General features: G+C 43.1%; 1 protein-coding gene across 1 annotated transcript in view; it reads right to left on the reverse strand.

Annotated features, from left to right (window-relative positions):
* Positions 1-1,097: 1,097 nt before the first annotated feature.
* Positions 1,098-17,189, reverse strand: part of glud1a (glutamate dehydrogenase 1a) — a 39,297-nt gene continuing 23,205 nt past the window's right edge. The window contains exons 4-13 of the mRNA XM_056291714.1: positions 15,357-15,420; positions 14,916-15,010; positions 14,092-14,271; positions 11,241-11,378; positions 10,833-10,970; positions 9,698-9,778; positions 9,227-9,350; positions 5,686-5,777; positions 2,940-3,002; positions 1,098-2,801 (exon numbers count right to left, since the gene is read on the reverse strand). Coding sequence (XP_056147689.1) covers positions 2,682-2,801; positions 2,940-3,002; positions 5,686-5,777; positions 9,227-9,350; positions 9,698-9,778; positions 10,833-10,970; positions 11,241-11,378; positions 14,092-14,271; positions 14,916-15,010; positions 15,357-15,420 — 1,095 coding nt within the window. The 3' untranslated portion in view covers positions 1,098-2,681. The remainder of the gene's footprint in view (positions 2,802-2,939; positions 3,003-5,685; positions 5,778-9,226; positions 9,351-9,697; positions 9,779-10,832; positions 10,971-11,240; positions 11,379-14,091; positions 14,272-14,915; positions 15,011-15,356; positions 15,421-17,189) is intronic.

Consider the following 17,189-nt stretch of genomic DNA (forward strand, 5'->3'; position numbering starts at 1 on the left):
CGAGTTTCAGATGAAAGTTCTCTTTTTCTGGCCATTTTGAGCGTTTAATTGACCCCACAAATGTGATGCTCCAGAAACTCAATCTGCTCAAAGTGCCCATCCAACCAATCCAACTTGTGGGAGCTGCTTCTGGAAGCGTGGGGTGCAATTTCTCCAGATTACCTCAACAAATTAACAGCTAGAATGCCAAAGGTCTGCAATGCTGTAATTGCTGCAAATGGAGGATTCTTTGACGAAAGCAAAGTTTGATGTAAAAAAAATCTTATTTCAAATACAAATCATTATTTCTAACCTTGTCAATGTCTTGACTCTATTTTCTATTCATTTCACAACATATGGTGGTGAATAAGTGTGACTTTTCATGGAAAACACAAAATTGTTTGGGTGATCCCAAACTTTTGAACGGTAGTGTATATATATATATATATATATATATATATATCTGCATGTGTATATGTGTGTGTGTGTGTATATATATATATATGTAGTCCAGTGGGCAGTGCCGCCCAATGACTGCTGGAATAGGCTCCAGCATCCCCACGACCCTGAGAACAGGATCAGCAATTCAGATAATGGATGGATGGATATACATATATAATCCAGTTAGTCAAGTAAATTCTCTATGAGACAGTACAAGCCTGTTTCATGCAATAAGCAATCATGAAACAGTACTGGCATGAAACAGGTTTGTACTGTCTCATCGAGAATTTACTTGACTAACTGGATTATTTTGCTCCTTATTTGTTGAGCACTATCCCTACCATTGAGTATTTTTTTAACAAAGTTTATATATATATATATATGTGTATATATATATGTGTGTATATATATGTATATATATATATATATCGGATACTATTTTATTTTCTTTGACAGTATTTTTCTTGCACTCTTAATCATATCAACAACGCCAAGTAAAATTCCTTGTGCATATAATGCACATGGCAAAAAAAGAATCTGATTCTCATTAAGTCCAACATTTACTAAAAAAAAACCTCCAGACACATGGACTGTTTATCTAAATTAGTTGGACTCAGCACAGACCCAGTAGTGATACGCTGCCAGTTTAGAATGACAAACAAAAACATACACCACTCTTCGTTTTTATACTTTAATTGGCTTTAACAATTTATTTTAACAAAAAAAGTTAATACAAAATGTCTTAAAGAATCTTAAAGCTGTTTAAATGAAGGCTTACAAAGAAAAAACACCTCACTGATATATACTTGTTTCCACCCAGTCCTACCACAGGCCCTGCCCCAACACACATCTATCAACCAACTCCAAGCCATACCAAGGAATTTGATGGCAATATGGCCGACAGTAACCAAGTGTTCACCAACGTCACTGTGCAAACTTTTTATCTTAGAGCTAAAATATGAAATCTATCGCATCAATGGCGTTGCAGGGAAGGGTGGGACATCCCCTAACTTGACTTCCCGTTTAATAGCTTCAGTTTCAGCCAATTTTTTTATGCTGATGATATCCCTCTGATCCATGCATTCTTAATATTTCAACATGGTGAACAATGAGATTTTAGCAACATTGTTAATCTATCTCCACTATGTTACCTGTAGGGTTTCATTCAAAACACTAACAGGCTGACCAGAGAGCAGGGAGTTAGAAAAACAACTTCCTGTTTCCAAGAGGAGCTCTGTTTGAACAAGGCACTCACTCCTCATACGCTCCTGGGGAGTTCTTGTGATTAGACTGAGTTCAGGCTGTCTATTAAATAATTATAAATCCAGGTTACACAAACATGTTTCGTCTGACCCCTGACCTGTCAGAAAGAGTAAAACTTTAACAGAATGACAGAGCAAACCTGGAAACCTGGGAATCAAATCACCCTTTTATCATCTACAGGCCATAAGACCACAATGGCTGGTTCACATGTTCACCATGATATGAAAAAGATCCTCCTGAACTATTCTAAGGCTGACATTTTGAGCTCAGCCACAAAAAAAGATCTATGTGGGCTCTTTATGTCAGTGACAAACACTGAAAAATGGGAGAACTCTCCTTGGTATTAAGGCTTTGTGTAAATAGTACATATGCACAGATATAAAACTGATCATTTCAACTACTACTAAATCTGGATAGATATGTATATTTGAGCATCTGTGAAATATGGTTGACCAATGGTCAAACAGTACATTGCTAATTCAGAAAACCGTCAGCCTGTCAAAGCTTTCAACCAGATATTTTTTGGTGTATTTCAATTTGAGGAGAGAAGTGAACAGGATGTGTCAAATGGAATAGGTGGAATGACTTAAAAGAGTTTGACTTAAGTGAGTCCAAATGACAACAGACTGAACCAAGAGTGCAACAGGTGCTAAAGCAAAGCAGCTTAAGATGTGTGTGTGTGTGTGTGTGTGTGTGTGTGTGTGTGTGTGTGTGTGTGTGTGTGTGTGTGTGTGTGTGTGTGTGTGTGTGTGTGTGTGTGTGTGTGTGTGTGTGTGTGTGTATGTGTGTGTGTGTGTGTGTGTGTGTGTGTTGCTAAAGGATTTTTCATATGCTGTCTTGTGCTAAATTGTAAACAGTGGATTCAAGTTGTGTGAAGGTTTAAGAAAACGGTTGTCAAGCACTGATGTTGGTGGAGAGGTCATAGAGAGGTTGGTTTAAGAAGGAACAAGGAGAAAGAGCGGACGGACAGACAGACAGACAGATGGGTCCTGGCAGTCTTATGTGAAGGTAAGACCAGCCTCGTTGTAAACCTTGAAGACCTTCTCGATGGCGTTGACGTAAGCAGCTGTCCGCAGATCCAGACCCAGATTATACTTGTTGGCCGTACGCATGATTTGCTGCAAACAGACAGACAGATGTCAGGAAGACAGAGGGAAGGGAGGAGGATGAAAACAGAGAAATGAAGAGCGATGTTTGAGGGGAGGGAAGTGAGAGAGAGAGAGAGAGTGTGTGTGTGTGTGTGTGTGTGTGTGTACCCTGGCAGAGCGCTCCATGGTGTAGGCAAGTCCTGAGTGAACGATGTCCTTTTCAGATGCTCCCTGAAGCACAAATAATAATCATCATCATCATCATCATTACCACAATCATCATCATCATCACCTCAATAGATTTTGGGGACTGGTTATTATGTTCTCATGGTCAAACTTTGGCCCTAATGGGAAACCCTTCTCCTAAAGGATAATGACTAACGTGACTCCACCCAGAATGACGCCGCCCGGGGCGTCTGGGTAGCGTAGTGGTCTATTCTGTTGCCTACCAACAAGGGGATCGCTGGTTTGAATCCCTGTGTTGCCTCCGGCTTGGTTGGGTGTCCCTACATACACAGTTGGCCGTGTCTGTGGGTGGGAAGCTGGATGCGGGTATGTGTCCTGGTCACTGCATTAGCACCTCCTCTGGTCAGTCGGGGCACCTGTTCAGGGGGGAGGGGGAACTGGGAGGAATAGCATGATCCTCCTATGTGCTATGTCCCCCTGGCGAAACTCCTCACTGTCAGGTGAAAAGAAGCGGCTGGTGACTTCACATGTATTGGAGGAGGCATGTGGTAGTCTGCAGCCCTCCCCAGATCGGCAGAGGGGGTGGAGCAGTGACCGGGACGGCTTGGAAGAGTGGGGTAATTGGCCAAGTACAATTGGGGAGAAAAAAGGGAAACCCCGGGGACCCCCCCCCCCCAAAAAAAAGAAAAGTGACTCCTTCGGCTCATATTCCAGAATCAGAGACCTGGGTCTTGTTACCAGCGTCTATTCTCCACAGCAGTGTGATTTTTTTTTTTAAACTTTGCTATCGGTAGGCCTGTTACACAACAAAGTGAATTTGCATGCCAGTGTGTCCTAGACAGAATTAATCTGCAATTGCAGTTCAGGTTCTCCACCTGCAAAGACAATCTTTATTCATTATAAAGAACCCCTTATAATAACTCCATCCTTTGGATGATTTGTGTGATGACAAGCGCACGGGATTTTTGTTATACAGTTACAGCCCCCACCTGTCCCCCTCTTTTGCATGTTTGATCAGCTAAACAACCAATCAGCATCACTTTTCCAAGAGGGGGACAATCATCACAAGTGAAACAAGGAAACTCAGAAACAAAAAATGACAACATGACTGATAAGACAGAGATATAGAAACAGACGCTGACGTGTGTTCCAACAAAATAATTAAATCCATCTTACCGATATCATTTTAGGACAGCAGTTATAGCGATAAAGACAACAAGAAAAAAAAAGGAAAAACGGGGAGATAGGACCAAGAAGGATGTAATCCAGCGAGTGTTCCAGGGAGTGTGTGAGGCAGATAATGGGAGTGTGTGAGGCAGATAATAGCAGTGTGTGAGGCAGATAATAGCAGTATGGAGGCAGATAATAGCAGTGTGTATTTGCATGTGAAATGTTCACCTATGTGCATGTGACGTGTCCAACCATGAGTGCATGGGATTAATCCCAAGAAATTCTGGTGTCTGATATCCACGACTTATCGTAGTGTCCAGCAGCCAAGAGAACAGCCATAGCTCAAAGGACCGCAGCCCCAGAGGAACACTGAGCCCACAGGGGGTCCAGGCGCCTGCAGAGCAACAGCCCCACACGCCACATAGCAGCCCCCAAAGGTACAAGCCGGGCCCGCAGGCTGTGGGTCCCCAGCCGCTGATAGCAAATACAGACTGCTGGTGTGGAGCCAGGCCCCACAACGAACAGACCGATGCACCACCCATCCAGCAGACAGGCAGTAGGGGCCCTATGCCCATCCATGCTCAACATAGGTGTGAGGCCCGCCGCCGTCGGGTAGACACCCCATCAAGCCACATACACCGAGCATACACCTACATAGCTGAATACACCTGACCCAGGCCACCCGACAGCAACTCTCCCAGTACCCACAGACAGCCAGACATGCGGTCCCCCAACCACCCCCAGTGCCCATCACAGAAAAGCCACACAGCGGGAAAAAGTCTGACAGCTGCCCCCCACTCCTTGGTCCACACCCACAATCCGCAATGATGAGCCGCCATCCAGGGGCCCCAGAAAGCACCTGGCAGCACTCACCGCAGCCCTGTCAGAATGCAGCAGGAAGAACACCACCCAGAGCTGAGGATGGAGTGATCCACCTGGGCAGAGGGCCCCCCCCCCCCCAGACACCCAACCGCCCACCCACGTTGACCCACTGCCTACCTGCCCATCCCGGGAGCCCAAGTGGTTATTGTGCACTCGTGTCATGTATGAAGTTAAAATGGTGGGGTGGAGGGGGTCTGAGTCATCCAGGCTCATCAGGCCTGAATCACTCGCACTCCTCCTGCTTAGCCGACCCTGACTTGGTACTGGGTGTTGTTTGGAGTATGGTTTGTGTGAATGTGTGTACTAAGTGATTGTGATTAAAATTTCAGGACATTGTTGAGGTGCAAGCAGGGGTAGGAGCATCGTGGACAAGTCCTCCACTGCCCGCTTCACCTCCACCCGGACTGCTCTCACCTCACCTGTCCTGCAAACTATAGGCCTATCATTTGGTGTGTGTGCTGTGTATGCATTCCATAACTGGAGGAGAAGGGTGAGGCATAAGCAAGACCAATGCAGGATTACAGCCGGTTGGAGAATGGCCAGGCAGAACCCCCGAGGCCGTACAGCACAGTGTTAATGAAACTTGTAACCCTGGTAGAGTGTGTGTGTGTGTGTGTGTGTGTGTGTGTGTGTGTGTGTGTGTGTGTGTGTGTGTGTGTGTGTGTATGACACTCACAGAGATCCTGGCCTGGAACTCTGAGGTTGGGATGACAGGAATGGAACCTCCATGTTTCCCAAACTTCCTCTCCAAACTCTCCTGTACTGACACTGGAGAGAGAGAGAACAAACAGAGAATAAACAGAGAGCAAGAGACAATACGTGGCAGTACAGTGGCCCAGTGGGGTTAGCACTGTTGATGGCCCTGAGTTCGAACCCTGGGCCATCCCAGGTCCTTTCTATGTGGAGTTTGCATGTTCTCCCCATGTCTGTGTGGGTTTCCCCCCACCATCAAAAGACATGCATGTTAGGGTTAATACTCCTGTCGGTGCCCCTGACCAAGGCAAGGGAAAGAAGAACTGGAGTTGGTACCCGGGCACTACACAGCCCCTGCCCACTGTCTCCAATGTGTGTGTTGGAATGGGTTAAATGCAGAGGATTAATTTCCCCAAAGGGATTAATAAAGTACATCTTAATCTTAAACAGAGAAGATCAGCAGAGAAAGAGCGTATAATCAGATCAACTCCATCAATGACTGATCACTGGACAACAAAGATGTTGCTTACTGAATACTCAGGTATATTTTATGGATTTTGAGCTGCTGATCACAAAAATCTCCTTAAAATTTTCCTATCACATACCGTTTTGTAGATATCCCCTATTTTTGTGATTTCCTGTCATATTTTAAGTCTTCTAGTATATTGCCCACAAAGCAAGCTAATTTGGTCAGTCCAAGCATGCCTGGGCATGCACTCAGTGCAGGTGCTATACAAATGATGTCTTAGGCATGCCTGGGCGTGCTTAGTCAGGTTAAATGATGGCAGACAGGCTATAAAAGCTGCTCACATTTACAGATGCTGTTTGGAAGCATGTTGATGCAGGCAATACCATAGTGATTATACTTAATAGGACTTACTGTCTTCAGGAAGATTTAATACAGCAGAAATGTCTCGTCAATGTTCCAACAGCTGCAATACTCTGACCAATGTATCTGGCTTCTCTACTAAAAACAAGAAATCTATTGAATACCCCAATCTGCCTTCAGCCATGAGACCAGTGCCTCATGATGACAGTTTGCCAGTACTGAAGCCACCAGAGACATGGAGCCTAGATGAGGCAATGAAGATGCCACAACACAAGAACCAGATGTGGAAAACAACACTGAACCAGATGTTTGAACCCTTTATGCCTGGTTATCCTCATCTGATAACACAGCCAGAATCAAATGACCTGGTCAAGGACTTGTCAAAAGCTAAAGCTGAACTACTTGATTCAAGATTGTATGGATGGGGTTTGCTGTCACCAGGTACAAAAATGTCTATCTTTTGGAACTGTCAAGAACATTTGACAAACTTTTTTACGCAGGTTGACAACCTCTGTTTCTGCACTGACATTGATGGATTGTTCATGGCTTTGGGTTGTGTACATGACCTACAACAATTGTCTTTTTATAGATTTCAACATTAAGCCTGAAAGCTGTCCTGTTACACAATGGCAATGTCCACCCTTCAGGACCCATTGGCTATGCGTAGTGCACTTGAAAGAAACCTACAATAACATGGAACTGTTGTTGAAACACATACAGTACAACAGTTTCGACTGGAACATCTGTGGTGATTTAAAAGTATTGGCACTGCTACTAGGAATGCAGCTTGGATGTACAAATTACTGTTGTTTCCTTTGTGAATAAGATAGCCGTGCTAAAGAATCACATTACATTAAAAAGAACTGGCCGCTCCCTAAGCATTTCATTCCAGGGCAGAAAATATGGCACATAAACCACTTGTTGACCCAACATAGATATTTCTGCCTCAGCTTCATATAAAACTCATATTGATGAAAATTTTGTGAAAACAATGAACAAAGAAGGTGATGTATTTCGCTATTTGACACACGTTTCCAAGAATAACTGATGCCAAGATTAAGAAAGGCCTTTTTGTTGGTCCATAAATCAGACAGGTCATCAATGACAGGGAGTTCAAAGATCTGCTAGTGGGGCCAGAGAAAATAGCATGGAAGGTATTTAAGGATGTTGTTGAGAATTTTCTTGGCAACTACAGAGCACTAAACTACATTGAGCTGCTTGACAACATGCTTAAAGCATACAAAACCATGAAGTGTAACATGTCATTGAAAATTAATTTTCTGCATTCACACTTGGACTTCTTCCCTGCTGATCTTGCTGCAGTCAGTGACAAATATGGTGAAAGGCTTCACCAGGACATTGCAACCATGGAAAAGAGGTATCAGAGCAACTGGAATCCATCAATGCTAGCCGACTATTGTTGGACACTGACAGGAGAGGCACCAGATGCTGAGTACAAATGAAGATCAGCTGCAAAACATTTTAAACTCAGTTGAACTAACATAATGTATCAGCATCGTCATGGGATTAAACATGTTAAATTCAATAAAAGTTATTTTAATGTTTCTCTGAATTCCTACGTGATACAGCAAATCTGAAATTAATGTTGTGTTCAGCTTGACATTGTCTATAATAATCTTCTTTTTTTTCAGGAATCAAAACGTTTTACAATTTTGTTGTCCGGTGAATAGAGGTGAGAGTGGAAGAGGAACAGTCACTCTTTCCGGAATTTTGAATCATACTTGGAATCAATGCTATTTGTGTGTGTGTGTGTGTGTGTGTGTGTGTGTGTGTGTGTGTGTGTGTGTGTGTGTGTGTGTGTGTGTGTGTGTGTGTGTTTGTTCAACATGTTTCCATTGAGATCAAGGATTCAAAGCCTGAGAAAAACACCAACCTGATAACTGAATCCCTGCCTGCCTGCCTTGCCTTCCTGTGTGTCTTGCTGTGGATGGTGGCATTTTTTTCAACATCAGCTAATATCACACTGACAGTCATATCCTTATTCTAATTGTTGAATATTTTTCTGTATGTCATCTCTTACTCATCATCAGTTTCCACAGATCTTTTCAGAATACTGATGTGATTCAGAGACTTTAAGGACCTAGGAATTATGAGTTATATTTCTCAATATGAACCCTGGTGTGTACACAGATCTTTACTGCCACAAAGTGATGACATAAATTCACAACTAACGGAAGTGTTACGATGGTAATTACTAACACCCACTCCAACAGAGGTGGGTTTTATGAATTTATCCCTTTTCATTAGGGGTGGCAGTGGCTCACGGGGTAGAGCAGGTCATCTGGTAACTGGAGGGTTGCTGGTTCGATCCTCAGCTCCTCCTGGTAAAAATGTGGGAGGTGTCCCTTAGCAAGACACCTAACCCCTAACTGCTCCAGATGAGCTGGCTGTTACCTTGCATGTCAATCAAAGAAAGTTGAATCAGTTCATCTGGACGTTTATTGACAGAAACGTTTCATCACTCATCTAAGTGACCTGCATAAAGCATGCATAATAACATTATCTTGCATGGTTGACACCACCATCTGTGTCTGAGTGCGTGTGTGTGAATTTGAGGCATTAACTGCATTAATTGCAAAGTGTGTTGAGTGGCTGTTGCAGCGCTATATAAAATAGTAGTTTCAAAACATCAAGAAAATTAGGTTTGCATGACAATGAGAAACAAGAGTCTTACTGAGCAGGTGGTAGTTTGAATCCCTTTCGTATTTGAAGGTGAGTCGTCCGTAGCTGACATGATTCAGATTCTTCAGCCACTCGAAGTATGAGACGGTCACACCACCAGCATTCAGGTACATGTCCTATAGACATACAACAGAAATCAACATACCCTTCACCGTAGCTTTGGATAAGACAACATCCATTCACAGACTGGGACTTAAGCTTACTCACTTTCAATAATTAATGTGAACAAATCAGACCAAAAAGAAACAAAAACTGATTTGATAGTCCTGGAGTGTGACTGACGTGCTCAGTTCATCTATTTGCTTCCTATCTTTTTCTGCTGTTCCTTTCTTTTGACATTTTTTTTCTTGCTTTCATTTGTGTGAATGAATTTGTGGTGGCATGACTCATGTCAACACAGCTCAAAAAAATAAAAAGTGAAGCACTGCTGACACCAGTGTGTGTGTATGTGTGTGTTACTCACTGGAATGACCATAATGTTTCTCTCCAGGAAGATCTTGTCCGCCTCGGGGGTAGTAGGTCCGTTGGCACCCTCTGCGACTATCTAAGACAGGAAATGACACATGAAACACAACACAGAACATTTATAAATCTGACTACAGGACAACAGAAAATGGACTAGAACCCAGCAGAACCTTTACCGTAGCTTCAGGCAAGACATATCCATTCATAGACTAAAGACTTCAGCTCATATGGACAGAAAGAAAGAAAGAAAGCCGCTTAATTTTGTCATTGTACAGGTTACAGTTAAATTTGTTCTCTGCATTTAACCCATCCTATTGTATAGGAGCAGTGGGCAGCTGCAGCACCTGGGGACCAACTCCAGTTCTTCTTTCCATTGCCTTGGTCAGGGCATAGACAGGAGTATTAACCCTAACGTGCATGTCTTTTGATGGTGGGAGGAAACCCACGCAGACATGGGGAGAACATGCAAACTCCACACAGAAAGGACCTGGGACGGCCTGGAGTTCAAACCCAGGACCTTGCTGTGAGGTAACAGCACTAACCACTGGGCTACCATGCTCCCACATAAGAAATATAAAGCTGATTCTCCTACAGAGGTGAAGGGGATTCAGATTAAAGTATAAATAAGGAAATGATGTGTGGGATGTAAGACTTTCACCACTAAGTCTTGTTTGTCCCACATCAGTTCTCTTCATCCAAGTCCATATGTTGAGGTGAAAGAGAGACAGGAGACAGCCTATCTCTCTCTCTTCTACCTGCAACATAGGTATTCTTTATTCACACTAAAAGTGATTTATCACCATCCAAACAATTCCACAGACTGAAGACATTCTGTCTGGTTCACCTGGATACACCATTTGCAGTTTTACCTACAGACAAAAAGAGGTTGAAACTTTCTTGATATATCTGAAGAATCAGCCATGTTCAGTGGTGTTACTGTGTCCATGGCTCTTTATGTCACAGAGATTAATATTCAGGTGGTCCTGTTTGAGGAATAAAGTACTACTCCCTGCTCCAGAGGCCAAATGCCTTATGACCCTATCTGCGTGTGTGTGTGTGGTGTGTGTGTGTCTGTCTCCAAACTTGGCTTCGACCTTATGTGTGTGTGGTGAGCATATGTGACTTTCTCTTACCTTGGCTTTGACCTTGTGGGCGTTCTTCTTGGTCAGCTGTTTCTCGCTTGCGGCAGGGATCAGGATGTCACAGTCGGCCTCCAGGATGCTGCCTTCGTACGGGGTGGAGTTGGGGAAGCCCACGGTGGTGCCATTAGCCTGCAAGGGCCCAAATTCATCACTTTATAAACCTTGATAAGTAGAGAAAGTTACCTAGCCCATCACTTGATGTTTATAGATCTGGATAGACTTTATCTAATGTTAGACATTGATTTTCTACTTTTAAAATCATGTTTATGTGTCTTCATGTTGAGCATCCAGCTAAGACCAACTCCACTATGTTCTGGTTTAACAGTCTGTTTCTATTGCAGCTCGTTTCTGTAAATTTCTATGTTAACCATTCAGTGATCAGTAAACTGTGGTACAAACCAGTTTGTAGTCCTCCAGTTCTTTTGGGTCAATGCCATTGGGATTCCAGATGTTTCCATCCATTTCTCCGACTCCAACACACTTCGCTCCAAACCGATGCAAGTAACGCATGGAGTGCAGTCCAACGTTACCAAAGCCCTTTACAGTAAACACAGCTAATGTCAATTACAAACAGACTCAGATCCTCAGGACATAATCACATACACCAGTACAAAAAAATTTACCCTTCAGTAACACTTTACATCATATATTATACATGATCAATCTCCTGGGACCTAAGGTGGGCATCCAACATAGACACAATCATCAAAAAGGCCCAGCAGAGGATGTACTTTCTCTACTTGCTCAAGAAATTCAACCTGCCTCAGGAACTGCTGATTCAGTTCTACACTGCAATAACCCAGTCTGTCCTCTGTACATCCACCACTGTCTGGTTTGGACTGGCCACCAAACAGGACAGGGACAGACTACAACGGACAGTTAGGTCTGTAGAGAAAATCGTTGGTGCCAACCTGCCCTCCATTCAGGACTTATACACATCCAGAGTCAGGAAACGGGCAGCCAACATCACTGCAGACCTATCACACCCTGATCACAACCTGTTCCAACTCCTCCCCTCTGGTAGGCGCTACAGAGCACTGTGCCCCAAAAAAACAGATATAAAAAGTTTCTTTCCATGGGCTGTCATTCAAATGAACACTTACCACTGTCAAATAAATCCAACCATTTTGTATATACTGTACTGTACGTTGTACGTATACTGGTACACTCTGTCACGTCCATCTACCTCAGGCATGTATGTAAGTAACCTGCTAACTTCTCTTCAGTATCTCTGATATATTCTCTGCACCACTGCATTTTATCACCTCTTATTTCATCTGTACAAGTCAATCCTTGTGTCTATCTGAATATTGTTGTGTTGTAATTCTGTTAAGTACAATGAGACAGCAATGAAACCAGAGTCAAATTCCATGTAGTGCAAACCTACATGGCCAAAAAACACAATTTTAATTATATATTTTATACCATTATACTGTGATCTGAAGGAGGAGCTCATATATGAAATGCTTTGGCCATCAAAATATATTAAGGAAAGGAACTGGTGTCCTGCCCCTTTTTTACTATTATAAGGACGGAGCTAATAGAAAGATGAAAAAGTGTTTTGTGGGAATGGGTAAAATAGATTCACGTTATCCTGAGTGACTGGAGGACAAATATTTTATATGCCTTTCCCTAAACCCTCCTTCAGAAGTGTACTCGATGGTTTATACATTTTAAACTTAATAAAGAAACCATCAACATACACACTTACAGAAGTCATTTAATGTGTCTGACAAACTTCAGTGTGAATGACGTTTAAACCAACTCATAATAGTAGTGGAGCTCCAGTTAGAGGTTTATTGCACATAGCAACAGTAAATAAGGGAGGCAAGACTTGGAGGAATTTTGCAAACAGTGAAATGATGTGTTCAGATGACAGAAAGTCATCTCTGATTTCATGGATGACAGAGAAAATCTCTACAATGGGTTTAGGAAAAGAGGTGATTGGTTGACTTAACAATAATTTTTTGGCTGCTCCTGTTAGGGGTCACCACAGCGGATCATCCGTTTCCATCTCTTCCTGTCCTCTGCATCTTCTTCTGTCATGCCAACCTCCATGTCTTCCCTCACCACATCCATAAACCTCCTCTTTGGCCTTCCTCTTTTCTGCTTGCCTGGCAGCTCCATCTTCAGCATCCTTCTCCCAATATATCCAGCATCTCTCCTCTGTACATGTCAAAACCATCTCAATCTCGCCTCTCTTGCTTTGTCTCCAAACTGTACAACTTGAGCTGTCCCCCCATATATGCTCATTCCTAATCCTGTCCATCTTTGTCACTCCTAAAGAAAATCTTAGCTTCTTCAACTCTGCCACCTCCAGCTTCGCCTCCTGTCTTTTCGTCAGTGCCACTGTCTCCAAACCGTACAACATAGCTGGTCTCACAACCATCTTGTAAACCTTCCCTTTAACTCCTGATGGTACCTTTCTGTCGCACATTACTCCTGACACTCTTCTCCACCCACTCCACCCTGCCTGCACTCTCTTCTTCACCTCTCTTCTGCACTCCCCATTGCTGTGAACAGTTGACCCCAAGTATTTCAACTCATCCACCTTTGTCACCTCTCCTTGCATCCTTGCAATTATGCTGTCCTCCCTCTCATTCACGCATATGTATTCCATCTTGCTCCAACTGAGTTTCATTCCTCTTCTCTCCAGTGCATACCTCCACCTCTCCAGGCTCTCCTCAACCTGTTCCCCTACTCTCCCCTACTCACAATGTCATCCACGAACATCATGGTCCACAGAGACTCTTGTCCGGTCTCATCTGTTAACCTGTCCCTCACCATTGCAAACAAGAAAGGGCTCAGAGCCGATCCTTGATTGAACCCATCCATCACTCCTACCACACACATCACCACTGTCACACTGCCCTCATACATACTCTCAGAAAGTTGCATTAGTTCATCAGGACACAACGTTTACTGAGAGAAAAGTCATAGATAATGGACAATCATGGACACAGTCTGAGACACTAGGAGGTTTGTTGTTTAAAGGACAGGTTTAAGACTCTTATTCAGTTTCCCCATAAGACACTGCTGTAAAGATGAATCCAGCGGTAGTCCCGTATCCAAAATCTACAACAGGAAGACGGTGAGTAAAATGATATCATAACTGATAGGTATGATGGAAAAAACTGACAACAAAACCCAGATTAACCTTTGTTAAAAACAGACACATTCGTTACCAGAGCAGCTCTCTCTCTCCGTCATTCTGGAGTAAGAATAATCTCAGGTCTTCCTCTCAATGTACCTGGATGACAAAAGTCTTGTCCTGGAAGCCAGGACACATTCCCAGCTGGCTCATGAAGGAGGCCTCATTGATGAAGTTCTCAATGCCATGGAAAACTCCACGGCCGGTGGCAGAGATTCGCCCGTGGATCCCCCCCTGGCTGATGGGTTTACCAGTGACGCAGGCATGGGCATTGATGTCCTGAGGAGAGACACACCATCAGGGTGGGCAGAGAAATGTTAACCTACTCTAACTTACCAATCAGGTAGATGGACATCATTTGGAGGTCCTGTTCAATTGTAAAATTATTAAAGTTGGAAAATAGTTTAAATCTATAGTCCTTAATCTCTTGGTTTTATTCTTACACTGTGTCTCCTATGTAGGTGTTGCTAAGGTCAGTGTTTGAGATCCATTCAAAATGAATGAGAGTCAGCAGCGCTATTGTTTCAGAAACAAACAAAAAAACCCTGAATTTTACTTATTGATTTTGTACTATTTGTTGGTAAAGGTCTCCCACCAGCTTGTTCTGTCATATCTGCTTGTTAGACACAACAGCTTCACTTCTTCAAACTCAACAATACCTGCCTCCTTCTTCATTTGGCTGCTATAATGAAAACACCACTATGTAACCCCTATCATTTTTTTTTCCTGGAAAAGTCCGAACAGACACCAATGATGATTCACATCAAATACTTTTTAAGACCGCAGGATTTGATTTTCATGGATTAGTTATTGTATTAAACACAGAGGTGAGGGAGAGAGAGGTGTGGGCATTATTTTGAGATGGCCAGGGGTTGTAAACAACAACAACAATTTTAGAAAACCATTAACCAGCAGGAACTCACATGGTGTCCCATGGTATTGGCGTAAGTGTCAGCAATCCAGGACATCTCCCTCTCACCGGTGCTCATGTCTGGTGCTGGGACATCTATACCGGGCCCTGAAAGACAGAACACCCATCAAAACCCCAAACTGTAACCTTATTACCTCTGAAGAAAACCATTATACTCTCAAAAAGAAACTGTCAAAAAGATACTGTTCCATCTGAGCCAAAGTGGTGTGGCTCTGACCATTGACCTCCTTACAGTTGTATCTATTTTCGATGATGGAAGGGAATTCTCATTCTAAGTCTGTCTGAATGAAGTTTTTTAAATGTAGATATATGTAGAATGATGGGTTGGAATTAGGGTTTTTATGTTTCTGCACCAATCATATCAATACTGATTCCTGTCCAGTGACAGGGTTTGGAAAACACTAATAAATCATTTTTGTAATTTCTGTCTTACCAATGAAGCCTTTCTTGGCCAGCTCGATAGTAAACCTCCGGGTGATTTTCTCCAGCTCATTGTCCTGAAAAGTAAAGGATACAGATCAACTAGGTAACTGGTTGTAAAATGGTGCCATCAAATATTTTTCTTAAATCAATCAAGAGTAGAGCTTAAGGCATGTCTGTCTGTGTCTCTGTCTGTCTCAGCCCATCTTCATATATATATATATATATATATATATATATATATATATATATATATATATATATATCTGTCTCCGTCAAAGTCTTTCTGAACCATTACAATTTGTAGCTACCACACTAAAACTAACATGGGCTAAATGTGTGTAAACATTTAGCGCATGTGGCCACTTCTACAGACTCAGGCCACTGGAGGGAGATTTGCTGGTGGAACTCGATTTTGTATTTTATTACTCATAGAAATACCACAGAAACATTTACAGATAGGCGAGCTGGCGCAAAGTCTATGTTGGAGGAAATGTGATAAGAATGCCATTTTCATTTATTCTGGGGGTGTCCAATGATTCAGTCATATTGGCAGGATGTTCAAGTTGCATCAGATTTATTTATATAGCTTCAAATTACAATTTTAATCCAATTAAGTTATAACAGTAAAAATTATCATTGGTGAATGGTGATGGCACTTTCTCAACAATCTATTTAAGCAACATTGCAAACCACTGACTGGTTCAGTAGTGGTTTACAACTATCTTAACATGTTATTAGCAGCTTGTAAACTATACTACTGTTGGGTGAAGAAGGAGAGGGGGAAGGCATGTCCAGAGGCAGCAAGAGAGGAGGAAGGGTAGGAGTGTGGAGGTGAGAGTCAGAAATTTCAATGTTGGCACAATGACTGATAACGGGAGAGAGCTGGCTGATACGATGGAGAGAAGGAAGGTAGATATACTATATGCGCAAGAGACCACGTGGAAGGGGAGTAAGGCCAGGAGCATCAGTTCGAACTCTTCTACCATGGTGTGGATGAGAGGAGAAATGGTGCAGGAGTAATTCTGAAGGAAGAGTATGTCAAGAATGTGTTGGAAGTTAAGAGAGGTCGGGCAGAGTGATGAGTATGAAGCTGGAAATCGAAGATGTGATGATGAATGTTATCAGTGCAAATGCCCCACAAGTTGGGTGCAAGATGGAAGAGAAATAAGAATTCTGGAGTGATTTGGATGAAATGGTGGAGAGTGTACCCAAGAAGGAAAGAGTGATGATTGGGGTGGACTTCATTGGGCATGTTGGTGAAGGGAACAGAGGTGATGACGAGGTGATGGGTAGGTATGATGTCAAGAAGAGGAATGTGGAAGGACAGATGGGAGCAGCCAAAAGTAATAGTAGTGGTAGTAGTAGAAGATTATTAGCAGCCAGTAAGAAGGCCATTACACAAAAACGGTTTAAGAAAGAGCCTCTGAGAAAGACCGAATGGATGGAAGTAGTAAATGATATCTATAACATGGAGAGACTGAACTTTTCCTTAAGATTGCATGCTGACTGGGGGCGTTCAGGTAGTGTAGCGGTCTATTCCGTTGCTTACCAACACGGGAATCCCGGTTAGAATCCCCGTGTTACCTTCGGCTTGGTCGGGCATCCCTACAGACACAATTGGCCGTGTCTGCGGGTGGGAAGCCGGACGTGGGTATGTGTCCTGGTCACTGCACTAGCACCTCCTCTGGTTGGCCGGGGTGCCTGTTTGGGGGGGAGGGGGAACTGGGGGAATAGCGGGATCCTCCCACGTGCTACGTCCCATGGCGAAACTCCTCACTGTCAGGTGAAAACCGGCTGGCGACTCCACATGTATCGAGGAGGCATGTGGTAGTCTGCAGCCCTC

The sequence above is a fragment of the Lampris incognitus genome, chromosome 13 (assembly GCF_029633865.1).
Source record: "Lampris incognitus isolate fLamInc1 chromosome 13, fLamInc1.hap2, whole genome shotgun sequence".
Classification (NCBI taxonomy): domain Eukaryota; kingdom Metazoa; phylum Chordata; class Actinopteri; order Lampriformes; family Lampridae; genus Lampris; species Lampris incognitus.